Raw genomic sequence first — 16,797 nt, forward strand, 5'->3', positions numbered from 1 at the left:
TAGTGATTGCACGATACCATTCTTAAAATACTACTTAAAAAATAGATATAAATATTGATACCTACATAAAAAATGTTACTTTTCTTATATAGTAATCACAAACAGAACCTGAATTATGAAGAGTATTATACTGTTGTATATTACATATGTATCAAGTGGTATGATAAAACACAACACTCCAGCTGAGAGTATTAATCCCTATAACCATCCTTGTCTAATTTTTTAACAGGAAATGTGGAGCAGAGATTGGGTGATGGATTTGATGTCAAGCATCACAAAGACGATATGTGGCTTGGTGGTTCCCTTGATGTCCAACAGAATGGACCAGGCATTGTGGTATGTGCTATATTGCTCACAAAATGTAAATGTGATATGAAGAACCGCAAAGACTATTTGCAAAATTAACTGAATTGTTTGGTTTATGATAAAAAATCTATTACACATAATTCTCCATGTTCAGATGACACTACTATGTCACTAAAATCCAAAATTATTTTCAATTACGTGGGAAGTAAAATGTCAGCAATTTCACCAATCATTTTCACTCCAGTAAGAGAGCAACAATTTCGAACCTTGACAAAATGCAGTATGCTACCAAGTGTTAAATATTTCTTCTTCTTTTTCCTGATCTTTACCCCAAACCTTCACAGGTTCTGCGTGTTAATACTGGATTTGGCAGTGTGAGTGGTGGAGGGTGGACTTCCTGTTGCCACCACTACCCATCCCCCTCCCCTTCCCCAGAAATTATGTAACCAGTATGTCTGCATCTCATGTTATCCTATGCCTAGTGTTATCCCATGTGAAAGTGTGTGAATGTTTTCCATATGTATGTGAATCATGTAACTGAGGAGGGTCATAGGTATCAGCTCAGAATTCAGCTAGCTGGATGTGGGACACCAACTTCTGTTATTAATCTTTGGTTGGTCTCTGTCCTGGGATGACATATCTCCCTGAATCCCAGAAACTGCATGCTAATGTGTGCTGCTGTTTGGATAGGTTGCACACCAAATATGTGCCATGCTGCTTTTTGATAAATATTAGTCATTTGTAATGATACAAACTGAAACTACACAGCACAGTTTCAGTTACAGATGTTAGTTGATAAAAAAGCCCTACAGATAAAATTTTGTTAAGACTTATACAAATTAAGCAATTAAATATGATGTACACAATATTACTAAATAAAATATTGTGATCTAAATGACAAAAGCCTAATTTTTTAAGAGATTTTATACTATTATGCAGTTTTAGACATAGCAATTATTGTTTTGTTTACAGGCTTGTGGAAGCCGATGGATAAATCAGTTCTATACAGGTTACTACCTCATCAATGGAATTTGTTATTTTCTAAAAGACACACAGCAAGCAGATTCAAAGGTCCAGAAAATAATGCCACTTATTCAGAGAAGTAAGTTTCTGTAGTCTTACTGATGATTTCCAATTCTGTTTATATGACTTATTCATCTCAGCAATTTTTCTCTTTAATAATTTTCTTTATTTTACAGCAAGATGCATTTTTGTTCTCTATTTACAATGGTTTGTATGACATGTATTTAAGAACCCACATATATTTGTGGATGCATGTGCACAATTAACCGTGTGTGTGTGTGTATGTATGGCTCTGAGCACTATGGGACTCAACTTCTGAGGTCATTAGTCCCCTAGAACTTAGAACTAGTTAAACCTAACGAACCTAAGGACATCACAAACATCCATGCCCGAGGCAGGATTCGAACCTGCGACCGTAGCGGTCTTGCGGTTCCAGACTGCAGCGCCTTTAACCGCACGGCCACTTCGGCTGGCTGTGTATGTATGGACAAAGTTTAGATTAATTGTTAGAAGTTAACAAACAAACATGGTTTGAAGAAGATTCTTATGTTTCGATGACATAACTCTATTTTTCAACGTATGTACTGAATATTTTTGAAATTCAATCTATAGTGAGTTTTCCATTTCATTGAAGAAATGAAGTAATTTAGACTAGTAGCATGATTTCAAGAATTTATGTTTGATGATGGGCAAAGGTATCTCAGAGTGCACTGCAGGTGACAGTCAAACTGACATTATCATAGGGACAGTTATTCTCTTGTATTATGCAGAATGTGACACCCAGGTTTACCTGCTTTAATGTCATCTTTACTGAATGGCTTTTTAATAATAACTAATATCTCCTGCTGTGCCCCAGTTTTTAGGGTCATTTATGAGTATCACAAAAGACAGATGTCATCTTGACCTGCTGCCACATGCAGATCTCCTACACTGTTTAGATTTGGTGGTCTGGGGTATTCCCATTCCAAATACATTTTTTTTTTAAATTCCATGTTGCAGAATAACATAAGGATATCAGAAGCTACTATCATAGGGAATAAAAGAGAATTATTAAAATGGACATAAAAGAACAATAACTGAAAGTAGTATATGAGTTCTAGACCATATAAATTTACTCTCATATAATAGTATAAAAGTAATTACTTTCTAAATCCCACTGTTCATCCTCTTACATTACCGAGCCACTGTTTTTAAGGAGTATTTCAGACTAAGCATGTGTCTGACTTTACACAGAGTACTGTCAGTTCTCTATATACAGTGTACATCACTTAAAACCTGCACCACAAATATTGTGAAAATGGAAAATGGTATTGACGTACTGTTTTCAAGGAATGGATTGCTAGTGAGGGACTCATATTGTTATCCAGTGAAGAGACTGTAATAATGCTCAGAAAGAGTATTTTTTGTGCAAACATACACTTTTTTAAAGAGAACAGTGCCTATTGACATTAACAGACTAGAAGTTGGGTAAATTGGAATGTCTGTGGTGTTTGTGCAAGATTCTAGTGCAAGTCATTTATGAGGTACCATATTTTGAAAAGTTTCCATACCTACATGTGTTTGTGTCATCATAAGATGTTGTTATGTTTGCTTACAGTGTGCTTGTGTGTTCCCTGAGTGCATTGCAGCTGGCTTGTCAGTTAGTGTGTGATAGTCCAAGCCTAAGGTTGTGAGTGGATGACAGGACTGACCAATGCAGAAAAACCCAACATGTTCATGGTGTATGGAGAGTGTAGAAATAATGCAGTTCATTCAGGTGTGGCGTATGGTACAAATTATCCCAACAGACATCAACCATCTTGGCAATTATTTATCAACATGTTCAATCAGTTATGTGGAAAGTATTGTAACGCCTAGACAGTGTAACAGAAGGAAAGAAGTGACAACAGAAGACAGAGACAGTAATATTCTTGCTGCTGTTGCAGTTGATCCACACTTTAGCTCTTGCATAATTGCATGAGAAAGTGGCATGAGTCAGGCATTCTCCATTGACATAGGTTCCATCCCTATCATACCTCTCTTCAATAAAAGCTACATGGAAACTATTATGACAATCATGTTAACTTCTGTTCATGGGCATTAAGACTTCTCCAGATCAGTCATGTATCATGTTTAGTAATTAAGCCAGTTTTACCAATCATGGCCAGGTAAACCACCAAAACATGCATTATTGGTCTGTTGACAATCTCCATTGACTTTTTCTAGCAGAATTTCAGAGTCCATGGAGTGCAAACATATAGTGTGGGATAGTGAAACATCACAGCTCATAGGCCCATTTTCATAGAACACTAAATGGATGCAAGAATTATACATCAGTAGCCTCTTAGCAGACAGTCTTCCATGGGTACTAGAAGACGTCGCTCGGCAGGCTAGGAGAAACCTGTGATACCAACGTGGTGGCTGTCTGGCTCATAGTGCACAAAGTACTACAGCATGTCTTCACAAATTGTCTCCAAATCATTGGATAGGATGCAGACGACCTGTACCTTGACCAGTCTGTTTCCTGCATTTTACACCTGTAGACTTTTTTCTGAGGGGGAAGCTGAAAGGTTTTGTCTACAAGGACATACCAACTACATCCAGTGATATGCAGTGACATATTACAACAGCCTTTTCAGATATCTCTGCTGAAATTCTAACATGAGTGCAGCAGATGTTCCATACCTGACTCATCCTGTTTAGTCAGGTTAATATCTGGGTAATGTGAATATTATTGTTAGCTAGAATTTACATCTCTGACATTCCAATAAATTGTAGAAGGAATGGTTAATAAAGTTCTTGATTACATTAGTTTTGAATATTTGCGTATGTCCAACTCCCTGTCTGATGTCTGCCAACAACTTGTTAGACCTTTTCAGCAGAAAGTATAACACTTTTCTGAACCATAAATGGAGAAGCATAATGTATATGGAAGCTATGTTTACTTGTCAAATAATGGTTGTAAATTTCTCAGTTCATAAAGGTTTCATTCTTATTAATAACTACAAATAAAGTTATGGAATAAGTGTTTCGACATGTAAGTGTAAGAATTTTAATATCCCTGGAGAGGTTTCTGCAAGGTGTTTGGTTCATTACTTTATGCAGTATTCTTACTGGGTACTTTTCGATAAGTATTACCTTTTGACATTAGAATCACTGCCCCAGAAGAATGTGCCATAAATTGAAAGTGTGCAATTTATACTAGCAATCTCATCCTCAATTCAATGCAGTTAGAGAGATTTCTAAGTGCAAAGCAGGCAGAAGTGAGCTTTTGGTTAATTTATCCATGTGCTGGCACCACTTCCTTTTGTTATACACCTATATGCATGTATGGAATTGTTGTCAATAAAATAGCTTATAACATTTATCAATAATTTGACTATTTCCCATAGTCTTATGTTTACTGTTCAGAACAAAACTTCATAATACAAACTTGGAGATAGGTCCAAGCAAAGCCTTGTGAAAAAAATGAAGTTACCTTCAACTTATACTATTTACAAATATGGTGTGGAAGGTTATGGCAGAATGCAAATAATTAAGGAGTAATTATAACAACCCGCCATATAGTAAAAGTGTTGAGATATTTACAGGTACAGCTGGTGAAGTTTTTAGTCTTGTTCACATGCCTGTTAATGACTCAACACTTTTATTACCTTTACCTCAAAATCACTCTCCTGTTTATGTGTATATTTTCGACTCGATTTACACCAGGGCACTTCATCTCAATAAATCACCACACCACCTTCTGTTTTCTCCCAATCATTTAATGCTCTGTAAATTTCACTCTGTTAGTTCTGCTCCCTACAGAGACATATCATTGTTCTGTGTATGTTAAGAGGTTCTGTTTTTACCTTTAAAATGCAAATAAATTGATGTGTACCTCCAATTATCTCTCAAAAATCTTGTACCTGCTGTTGCACTGACATTACTTTTAAGCTATGCACTTTAGCACAGTGTATGAAAGATGCTTCAGCTAACAGATTTATCCTCTGCTTCTAAGTGCTAAGCAGAGAACCTATGGTACTTTTGATTTGCCCTCACTTAATAGCAAAGGATGAGCTTCAGAAATATGGAATGTATTAAATAAGATTAATAACACACTCAAACAACTATCACAAAGAGTCAATGATTAGTATTAAGAATATCATGAACACTTCATCTGCAGTTGATGAAATGACAGCGTCACCACAAGTTTGAACACTGAAAATATGTCCCCTGGTATCATATTTCTTCACACATTTCGCCGAGACCTCCAGCATATTAAAAAAAAAAAAATATGAAAATATCTATTACCGTATATAACATATGTTATCTGATAAGAAATCACTAGGGCAATTTTTATAGCACTGCTAAAGTAACAGCAAACCATTATTTGGTTTTCTTAGTTAAAACCACAATTAAAGGAATCTATCAAAACTTAATTATATCAATATTTTCTGACCCAATTACTGAATTACTTAGTAATTAGCTTAAATGAACACACAATAAATTGTTTATGGAGATTTCCTATTTTGTTTGCAGGGGATCAAGGTTATGAAGAAATAGAAAATGGTGAGAAGGCTATAAAATACTATTACAGTTATGGACAAGCTGGACTGGCAGTTCAGTTTGCAAAAGTAAGTTCAAAAATTGATTTATCAGTCTGCAAAAAACAAGTTAACAAATTTTTTCATGGTACAATATGTTAAATGGGTTCCAAATAACTTTCTGGTTCAGTTATTGTAAATAATTTATTCTTTTTTTCATTTGCATCTTGTTCTCAAGCCAAAGTACTGTATAATTCAAACCTGTATCATTGAGATAAACAGACATAGTACAGTACACTTTTATTCTGAAACAGCATCATATCACTATACTGACACAAGAATCCCTCATATTACATGTAATCAAAATAAAACACCATAGAAGCTATCACTTTGCAATCCAAAAAGTATGGCACTTAGTGAATTTTCATAGCTTTTCTTTTCTAAATCAGTTTAGTTTCATTTACACTATGAAGTATTATTCACTGTACTGTGCTGCTGAAAAAAAATGTTACTTTGTTGTGCATATTTCAACTTCTTGTTGGTCTGCAGAACATTTACTTTGGTGATGTAGTCAATAAAGTACCATTTTGCCAAATCAAGAATTAAAAATATTGTGCAAAGATAATAGCTGCACATATTGCAGAAGTCTCTTCATAAATCTGAGAATTATTGCATTGACTTTCTATACATGTACCCTTTACTAGCTATTTAAATGAATTTCAGATTAACTGCAGTTTAGAAATACGCAACACACCACTCAAAAATATTATTCACGAAGACTCTGCCTTCGCTAGGGTTCAGAATAGAGCTATATAACCTTGTGCAAAAGTCTTCTACAAGCTGTCTGTAGGGAATCCCTGCCAGTCCAGTAGAAAGTTTAAATCATATACAGAGTGATTCAGTTGCCCCTATCAATGTCATTTTATGCAACCCACACTCTTATATCTGGCCTTCAAAAATGAAACATGAGATTTTCATATTGTCCTGCTAGCTACATGTGAACCATTAGTCCTACAGAAAAAAAGAACAGGATCTCTTCATATGAAATTTAAAGTAGTTAAAATTTATACTGGGATACATTTTTGCTGGAGGCCGCAGTTTTCAAGTTATACAGGAAAACATACAAAAGTGATCTTCTAAGACACCTCCATCTCCACACTCATCCATCACCAGTCAGGATTTCCAGTATGTTGTTCAAGGCACTCCCTCCTACCACAGTGCTAAAATTTCTGAGTAACAAATTATTCCTGATTTTTGACCTTTTTTATCTCTATTGGCTGGGCTATTACAATGTTAACATAGTCATCTATTCCATCAACATTATTAATTTAAATGTGCCCATGAGGGTAATGAAAGCAAATTGACTTTCATAAATCTTAGACTAAGACTAATCATGTTGACAATTTGATCCAGACTTAATTCTTACAAGCACAATAGTTTTGTATTCTGAAGACCTGATGAATACAACAATGTAATTTTTTATTTTATGCTGTTAAAATTCCCAAGATTTTAGGGGAAATTTTCAGAGACATCAGTTTTACAATTTGTAAGTGCTCAGTTAAGCTAGAGACATAATAAGACCATTCAATGATTACCAAAAAAGGTCAGATGTGGGAAATAATTTGTGCAGCTACAACATTTGTACATAGGTAGGAGGAATACCATGAACAACATACTAGGAATCCTGACAATTGGAGGGTGAGTGTGGGAGTGGGGGTGCATTTGAAGGTCTTTTTAACTGTTTTTCTTGAATAATTATAAAACAATGGGGTACAATGAAAACGTATCCCAGAACAAAATTTAACTACATTAAATTTCCTAAAAATGATCCTATTCATACTTTTTTTCAAGGAACTACTAGTTTGGGTGTAGTGAGCAAGAGAATATGAAAATCTCTCATGTGGACTTGAAAGCTAGATATAACATAGCAGGTTGCATAAAATGAGATTGGTGGGGGCTGCTGAATCAGCCTGTCTGCACTACAGATACATGAATTGAAAATTACTGTTACTAGTTTCAAAAGCAACAACAATCACTGTGTAAATGCCTCTAATCTTACAGTATATCAGTAACTGCTGTCCTTTGATAGTTATTAAGAATTTGTGTTAAAGTAAATGAGCAAATGTAGATAAACAAGAGCTAATTAGTTAAATTGAAAGGGAGCAGCTTTTTTGCTGAATGCATGGTTGTATTTGTTCGATTAAGTTATATTTTACACCATTTTACATCTTTGAAGATTCTGACTATCTCTTTGGTACATAATTGTTTTAGTGAATAAACACGTTGACTCTTCATTGTAAAATTGTGGACATAATGCAAAGAATGGATGAGTAAAGACAACCATTTCCTACTACAAGATTAACCATTCAAAAATTTTTGAAATAAGAAATATCACATTTGTGAACAAAACATATACTTGGAAAATCTAGAGGTATTTTGTTGGAACAACAGTCAATGTGCCTCGCTGTCTTCTTCAGGTAGCACCTGAAGAAGACAGCGAGGCACGCTGTTGAAATATCGTGCGAGAACGACGCGAACATCCGGCTGGATTCCCGAATATCCAAGATGTCAACAGATCGCCGGGAAAGCATGAAGAATTACAACAGTCAATGTATTTCACTGTGCAGTAAAATTTCAAATGGAAAATGTACAACTAAGAAAATATTTAAATTTCACTCAGCTCTGTGAAATATAATATTTTTGTAGTTGAGTCAGTAACCAGCAACTGTTTCGATTTACTTTTCCTTTATTAAAAAATCCTATATCACTAGACAGAAATACATCTAAACACACTACATTTGGCAGGTGCTACCACCATCTATGAATTTCTAGAATGAAGGAATGGGTACTAGAGGAAGTAAAGCTGTGGGGATGGGTCGTGAGTCATGTTGAGGCAGCTCAGTCAGTAGAGCACTTATCAGTGAAATTCAAAGGTCTTGAGTTCTGGTCTCAGTCCAGTCTAAGTTTTAATCAGCCAGAAAGTTTTATCTCAATGCACACTCCACTGCAGAGTGAAAATTTCATTCAATAAACATCCTCCAGGTTGTAGCTAAGCCACGTTTCTCAGTTTTCTTTCTTCCAGGAGAGCTATTACTGCAAGTTTCACAGGAATGCTTCTGTGAAACATCATTAAACTATACATATGAGGTGTTGGAATAGTGGCTCTACACAGAAACAGTATGTTACAAGTTACAAAATAGTGTTATAAGATGGCTTAGTCTGTTAAAGATCTACTGAATAATGTTTACTGAAAATGTAACACCTGTGTAGTAAGGCAGACCATATGAAAAAGAAGTGAAAGACTAGATAGAAAGTAATGACTAAATACTGAAAAAGGCAATCTGGAATTAATATGTACTGAAATTTTTAATTTAATGACTTACAGTGATCATAGTGTAGTGGATTTGATAGTGCAAGTCACTTTCATATCTAGTGAAATCTGCAGAGTCTCAGTGAAAATTGTTTGTAAAGTTTGTGTCATACTAGTGTAGATCACAAGCCATTTGAATGTTCTGTAAGACAATAGAGAGCGAACATATGCTAAATGCTAGAACTGCTAGCAGTTTGTTACACATATCATTAAAGAGAAACATTTCGTAATATAAAAAGTGAATAAAGCATTCAGAGGTGAAAAGTTGATAGTGGTGTTTGGCTGACTTGATAAGTATCAACATTCAAACCTGAGGTTAGAAAAGCATACTAATGTTATGGCATTCAACACAGCGTCCGCACTTTGTGGTCCAGCCACTTAGAAACATTCTAGGCCCAAAAGCTCAGCAATTTATACATGATTTAAAATGCTTCTGACACATTTGTGTCTGATATATCTTAAAGGGTTAATATATCTAAAAACAAAGATGATGTGACTTACCAAACAAAAGTGCTGGCAGGTCGATAGACACACAAACAAACACAAACATACACACAAAATTCAAGCTTTCGCAACCAACAGTTGCTTCATCTGGAAAGAGGGAAGGAGAGGGAAAGACAAAAGGATGTGGGTTTTAAGGGAGAGGGTAAGGAGGCATTCCAATCCCGGGAGCGGAAAGACTTACCTTAGGGGGAAAAAAGGACAGGTATACACTCACACACACACACACACACACACACACACACACACACACATATCCATCCACACATACACAGACACAAGCAGACATTTGTAAAGGCAAAGAGTTTGGCCCAAACTCTTTGCCCTTACAAATGTCTGCTTGTGTCTGTGTATGTGCGGATGGATATGTGTGTGTGTGCGAGTGTATACCTGTCCTTTTTTCCCCCTAAGGTAAGTCTTTCTGCTCCCGGGATTGGAATGCCTCCTTACCCTCTCCCTTAAAACCCACATCCTTTTGTCTTTCCCTCTCCTTCCCTCTTTCCTGATGAAGCAACCGTTGGTTGCGAAAGCTTGAATTTTGTGTGTATGTTTGTGTTTGTTTGTGTGTCTATCAACCTGCCAGCACTTTTGTTTGGTAAGTCACATCATCTTTGTTTTTAGATATATTTTGCCCACGTGGAATGTTTCCCTCTATTATATTTAAAGGGTTAATATACATTTAAAAAAGGCCAATCTTCAAGATTTATTTTTTATATTTATTTTAGTTCTTTTATGGATTACAAATTTTTACAATAATTATGGTGGAAAGTATAATTATCCTCCAAAAAAAAGTATGAGGTGAGTTCTTGAATAATTTGGCACCTAAATGGTTTTTATTCAGAAATGTTTGTAGCATTCTTGTATGCAGAGAGATACATTGCAATCAGGGTAATATCAGCTCATTTCTTTGCTGTTTGTTTTGCCACTAAATTGTCTTGACTTCAACAAACAAATTTTGAAAACCCATGTTTGGTACTGCTTCACCATGAGATTCATTTGTAAAAAAGATGAAATTAGGACAAATGAAACAGAACTAAACTGTAACTTCAGCAGCAGCATTTGTAGCAACAACATTAGCAAAGAAAAATTGTAGCTGACTGTATATTACCGAAACATTAATCTTCTTCAGATTGTTCTCACTCAGATATTTATTTCTCCCCCCTTTGTAGAATCATTGAATTCTTCATCCTGAGCTTTCAAACATTCTTGTTCACCCAGCAAGCATGGCATATTTAGCAGAAATATAACAAAATACAAAATTCACACATGAAACTCATGCCAACAAGAGCACACAATGGCTCAATGCTCTTACATTTGACATTCGAAATAATGCTAGAAATTTTCACGAGAATGCAGAATCTGTCAAGGGGTAGATAATATGGTGTCTGTATATTGCTCCCATACAAAACTAGCTCTGTTTTCAAGTGGTAAGTAGCTCACACATCATGAAAATCACAGCCTGAGATGTACTTGGGTGCAGTCATTTGAAAACAGTTTTGTGCCCTGAGCTACTATCAGGCTTGGTCACCAAAGTGTTAGTCAGCTCAAATTCTGTTGGTGTGCAAAATTTCATAACCATCTTCTGCAGCACTCAGAGAGGAAAGAAGGTTGCTTATAGATAAATCTCCCAACAGCAGCACAGTAAAGAGTGCAGGATATTGTTGGTGATATATGCAGGAGGACTTATAGGAAATGCATCAGTGAATATGACAAACTCATTTTGTATCTGAATTGTTGTACTGGTTGAACAACATAATACTTCAATGAAAACTGAAATTTAATTTCCGTAAACACTTAAAATAACACAATGAAAGATACTTTCAAATGAGAAATAGGACATTGCATCAGATTATTTGCATTCTATTCAACAGACTAAGTGGCACATTATAAACATTATACTTTTCATGACACAGTGTGTATGAATTGCCTTTGTAAATGTCATTTTTATTTAAGAGGCATATCGAAGTGCAAATCTTTTCATTTAATTAACTCAACTAAACATATTTCACAATCACAATTTAAAATAATGCAAACAAATGACATTAAAAATCTTTTTTCTTTATGTATTACTTTCTTTTTCAGAATGATACTGAAATTATAATTGGTGCACCTGGTATATATGTCTGGAAAGGTAAGCACTGCAGAGTTCTTCTCCATTTAATCAAGTAAAGTAAAATTCACATCGAAATGTGTGCATTATGTTACTGCTGTCAAGTGTTTAAAGAAACTTCCAAAAGTTTCATTTTTGTTGTGCCAGCATCTAGATATCAAATGATCCTTGTTACCAATCATGAAAAATCATTGCTTTCAGAGAAGTAGGTTCATGAAATTGATGTTGATTAGAAAAGAAATAAAATTTCTGTTACCTCTTTAGGTGCATATATCTTAATTACATACCATATAAACACAAATGCATTGTGACTGCTCACACTAACAGGGCAATATTCATTCACAACTGGTTTCTGACCTCACTTAGTTAATTACACTGTGTAAGTTTCATCAAAATTTTTCAACTTGCTTCTCAAGGAAATATTTTAAGAGACTGACAGAAAGAAGCAAAACTGATGCAAATCTGGATACTTACTAAATATGTTCAGTTAATTTCACTTACTTTCAAAGTAGGACCCACCTCAGTCCACATATACCTACACTCATTTCTTTCATTCATTGACATCTTTCTGCACATATTTTTTTGTGAGATTGCGCAGAGGCTTGATTAGTTTTGGCTTGTGTTACAGTTGAAGAACACATCTATAGTAAATTTCTCACTCATTGATTCTGAGTTGAGCAGTTTTGATTACTCTTGTCACAACATGAGGAAAGCTCAAAATCTAAAAACAGTTATGCACTAATACATTATGATAAAAATTTCCTTAGTACAGTGAGCAGTGTCAAACATTTTGAGCCAGTGTAATATTATGAACAGCCATTAAGCTATCCGTGCACTAGCTGTTCCACTGTGTCTTCATGTGAGTTCATGTTACCAGCAAATAGTTACCAAAAATGTGTTGAAGATGACAAGACGGGTTGTATGATGAATGACTCTGTTTAGTTGCTATATATTAAATGACAATTCTTTTTAATTTCAGCATTTAAAAATAGTAATAATACATACAGTTAAATAAAAGAGGTGTAAGCCTGTTTATATGAAAATTCGATTGTTTAGTGGCATTACATTACAAACTATTTGGTATTGAACCATGCTGACAAGCCATGTCCTTTCACATCAGTTCTCAGCTATATGAACCATCCTATGTACAACAGACAATTCTGTAGGTAGTTTGGAAGGTAGGAGACGAGGTACTGGCAGAAGTAAAGCTGTGAGTACCGGGCGTGAGTCGTGCTTCGGTAGCTCAGTTGGTAGAGCACTTGCCCGCGAAAGGCAAAGGTCCCGAGTTCGAGTCTCGGTCGGGCACACAGTTTTAATCTGTCAGGAAGTTTCAATTCTAAGAGTTTTATCCTGATACTTTATACAAATTACAGTTGGTCATTCTTTTTCTGAGTTTCATCTTTTATCTCATACAAATATTATGCACAGTACACAGATTGAATGTCTGTCTGAAATGATGAATGCAAATCTTAGTTAGTAAAGTTATGACTTAGCTAAGAACATAAGTTTGACATGTATGTGAGGAAAGCGGTGCCTGGATCACACTTTATTTATCCACATAGTACTTGTGCATTGGGATATGCAGTACAAGAATTGGCATGTTACCTTGTATTGCTCAGTTCTTTTTTTGAGGATCTGATGATGACGGTCTGCCAGAATGAATTATAACTGTAGACAATATGTCATTTTATAAGTGTATCATGATTGCTCAAGTCTATCAAGACTTTCTAGCTTTTATAATCAAAGTTTCACTTGTGGCACTGTTTCCTTTAGAGTTACTTGAAATGTTCAGCCTCATATTAATTATTAAGTTCCCTGTTTCCATTTAGTTGTGTACTGACACAGAATGTACAATCCTAAAGCATAATGGTGCATTAAAAGTAAGAAATAAATGTTGAATTTCAAAACAAACATACATAATCAAGAAGCAAGATATGTGGCGAGCCAACTGAACAGCCACTCTTACTTAACATTCTATTGGCATGAACACACCACATTCATAGTTTAACATTATCCCATCAATATCAAACATCACAAACATCCCACCAGTGAGTATTTACTGGAATGTAATAGAGGGGAATGAATATTTGTGCCACAAATTGCATTTCAACAACAATAATTTTTAACTCTTTAGCTGGATCTCTTAATGAAGCACCACTCAATATATACTACTTTCTTCTCTCTTTACAGCTCTACTGCCTTCTTCCTTTTTTACTCCTCTCTGTTATCTTATGTAACTTTTTTTGCTTCTCATTCATACATTCTGAATTATCTTTACATCCTCCTATTTTCTCTGTTTCCATGCACCTTATGTTTGTACAGCTAAATATTTTTACTTTCATCAGTATTTCATACTTATTTTTAATTGTTGTAGTTTTCATGACTTTTGATTTTATTTCCCCCTTTCATCTAGCGTTACCCCTCTCTTCATTCACCCCTATCAATGTTTTCTGTATCTCTTATCTTCATCTGTATTCTGTGATTTCATGCAAGTATTGATTCCCATAGTTTAACTATTAGTGACAGAGTCTGCATATTAGCTTACTTTATATACTTCCATTCAATGAAACTTGCTGTAAGAATAAATACCTGATGTCCCTCTAAGAATTTCATACAGGCAAATATTTAAAGAAAATTAGGCATAAATGTCACACTACATTTATTCTCTTACGAAGTTTGTTGTGGAGCAACAGACATTATTTCAGAATAATAGTAGTGTTCGTAACTATAGTAGTGTTCATAACTATAACACTAGGAATAAAAATAACGTCCACTATCCACAACTCGATCATACTGTTGCACAGAAAGAAGCGAAGTATGCATCGATAAAAATATTTGACCACCTCTTTCCTGAATTAAAGGTGCTGAAAGATAATAAATAAAATGCTTAAAAACACATAGGAATAATTTACATTTGACAACTCTCTCTATTCCATAAATGAATTTTTTAACAGAAAATGTAGATGTAATGGGGTTAAATTTATCAAATTTTGTTGTAGACCTAAACAAAATAATCCAGTTATGTAAACTGCCAACAGGTAACCATGTTTTCACTAATAAAACGTATCTTCCTTGTGAACATAATGAAATGCTTCATATCATGTTGAACTGCCACAAATATGACTCATAGAATGTGCAAAAAATAGAAAAAATACCGGTAAACTAATACTATAATCTTGCTTGATCGACTGTTGTAGCTTCTGATGCCTTTTCAGCATCTTGGTTTTTCAATGCTTCGGGGGTTGGGACTACATTTACTTTTATTTATCAGCTACTCATCTTTGCTTTAATTTATCTTATTACTTGTACCGTATCTCTTTGCTAACGAAGGAACTGATTAAAAGTCCCATAAGGCAGAGAGAGACCCAATGTCTGTTCCACATCCTGTACCTTCTGTGAGGAAACAAATAAGTACAATGCAGTACAAAACACCATATTACAATAATTATTAGCTTCAACATTTATATTTGATGTGTTTCAAGGATCTGCTATCATATTCAGAACAGAGGAAAGTGACAAATCTAAATACACCAAAGTGGCAGTTCCAAATCCACGGCATACTCCATCACTAAAAGAAGATTCGTATTTTGGTGAGTAAAAACAGAGTTAGTATAATCTCTCTGTGACTGATTTTCAACAGTTTCTAATAGCATTGTACATTTTTAAGGTTATTCACTGGGGACAGGAAAATTCTATGCTGATACAAATGAAGTATTCTACGTAAGTGGAGTTCCACGTGGTGCAGATTGCAAGGGGAAGGTGAGAGAGAATGTGTGCTCATATATACTTTATTTTATGGTCCTAATTTCATATAGTGCATTCTAATTTTATTTGAAAATAGTTTGAAATTTTGCCTTTGTCTTTATCTGTAAGTTATTTGGCACATATTAAAAATAATAAAAGGTAAAATTTAATGTTCTCTGTTGAGTCCTCCCTCAACATGTCCTAATTTAAGTGTATGATCTTACCATGATAACTGAAATCTGGTAGCCTGCATTACCTAACAAATGTAATGTATAAATATAATCACATTTATTGTACTACATAAATTATAAATAAAAATTTCTCACCTCCTATTTGACTGCCCATAGAGACAACTCAGTATTGGGTATGTTGGGTTGTTAACCATTTTACCTAACCACATGGTGGAGTCAGTGGTGTATGAAAGCATAGGCACCTACTGTGGTGTCAGTGCGACATACTGATCTCCAGGCAAGCAGGTGTGGTGTGACAAAGCCATTGTTTGTTAGCCAGTAATGGTTATCTCTGAATTTCTTTGTATCTGCATCTTTATCGGTGATGCTCAGAGCAGCTTGACTCACATCCTGTCCACGGCTTCCTTCTTAATTACTCACCAAGTAAAAGCACCACTGAAAGTTGGCATAGTGCAAATGTCTGGGCTGCAGCAGTCACTCACGGTCTCCTGATGCCTGATGTGCAGGCAGTGTCTTTTGACTGCTGCAATTAGACTTCAGAGGCAGTATTCAAGTTGTATTTGGTGATGTAAGCCAGACAGCATGAACTCAGTCAAATGTTCATGCATCCAATCATTGGACAGAAAAGAAAACTAACTAACACAGAAAGGGAACTAATGATCTCATAAAAAGCCAATATACCCCAGGATGAATACAGGAATCAGATTCAATGTCTGAAAACAGAGTGGGAAATGAAATGACATCTCTCCAGAATTCCAAGTCAGAATGTTCTACGAGAAACAACATGTACATCACTTAAACATGACTTGCAATGAAAATCTTCCACAAATATCCCTCTGAAAGCTTCTGTTCAGAAGTTTTGTTCTTCTTTCCCTACTCTTATGCTTCAGGATGCTGAATTTCTGATCATATTGTGTTGTTTTGCTATGTCTCCCAATGAATGATTCATTCAATTCCTCCATCCTTCCAGTCATGGTTATAGGATACCAACCTTTTTGATTTTGATTTCAAAAATCCCTGGACAGCAGCCAGCACGAAACACATGAA

At 35.2% G+C, this 16,797-nt stretch overlaps 1 protein-coding gene across 2 annotated transcripts in view; it reads left to right on the forward strand.

Moving 5' to 3' along the window:
• The window catches only part of LOC124615564 (integrin alpha-PS4-like), a 176,951-nt gene that overhangs the window by 86,325 nt on the left and 73,829 nt on the right, over positions 1-16,797 (forward strand). For both annotated transcript variants that reach the window (XM_047143542.1, XM_047143541.1), the window contains exons 3-8: positions 230-336; positions 1,279-1,408; positions 5,830-5,924; positions 11,788-11,836; positions 15,298-15,405; positions 15,483-15,574. In XM_047143542.1, the coding sequence (XP_046999498.1) occupies positions 230-336; positions 1,279-1,408; positions 5,830-5,924; positions 11,788-11,836; positions 15,298-15,405; positions 15,483-15,574 (581 nt within the window). The remainder of the gene's footprint in view (positions 1-229; positions 337-1,278; positions 1,409-5,829; positions 5,925-11,787; positions 11,837-15,297; positions 15,406-15,482; positions 15,575-16,797) is intronic.

Source organism: Schistocerca americana, chromosome 5 (genome assembly GCF_021461395.2).
Source record: "Schistocerca americana isolate TAMUIC-IGC-003095 chromosome 5, iqSchAmer2.1, whole genome shotgun sequence".
NCBI lineage: Eukaryota > Metazoa > Arthropoda > Insecta > Orthoptera > Acrididae > Schistocerca > Schistocerca americana.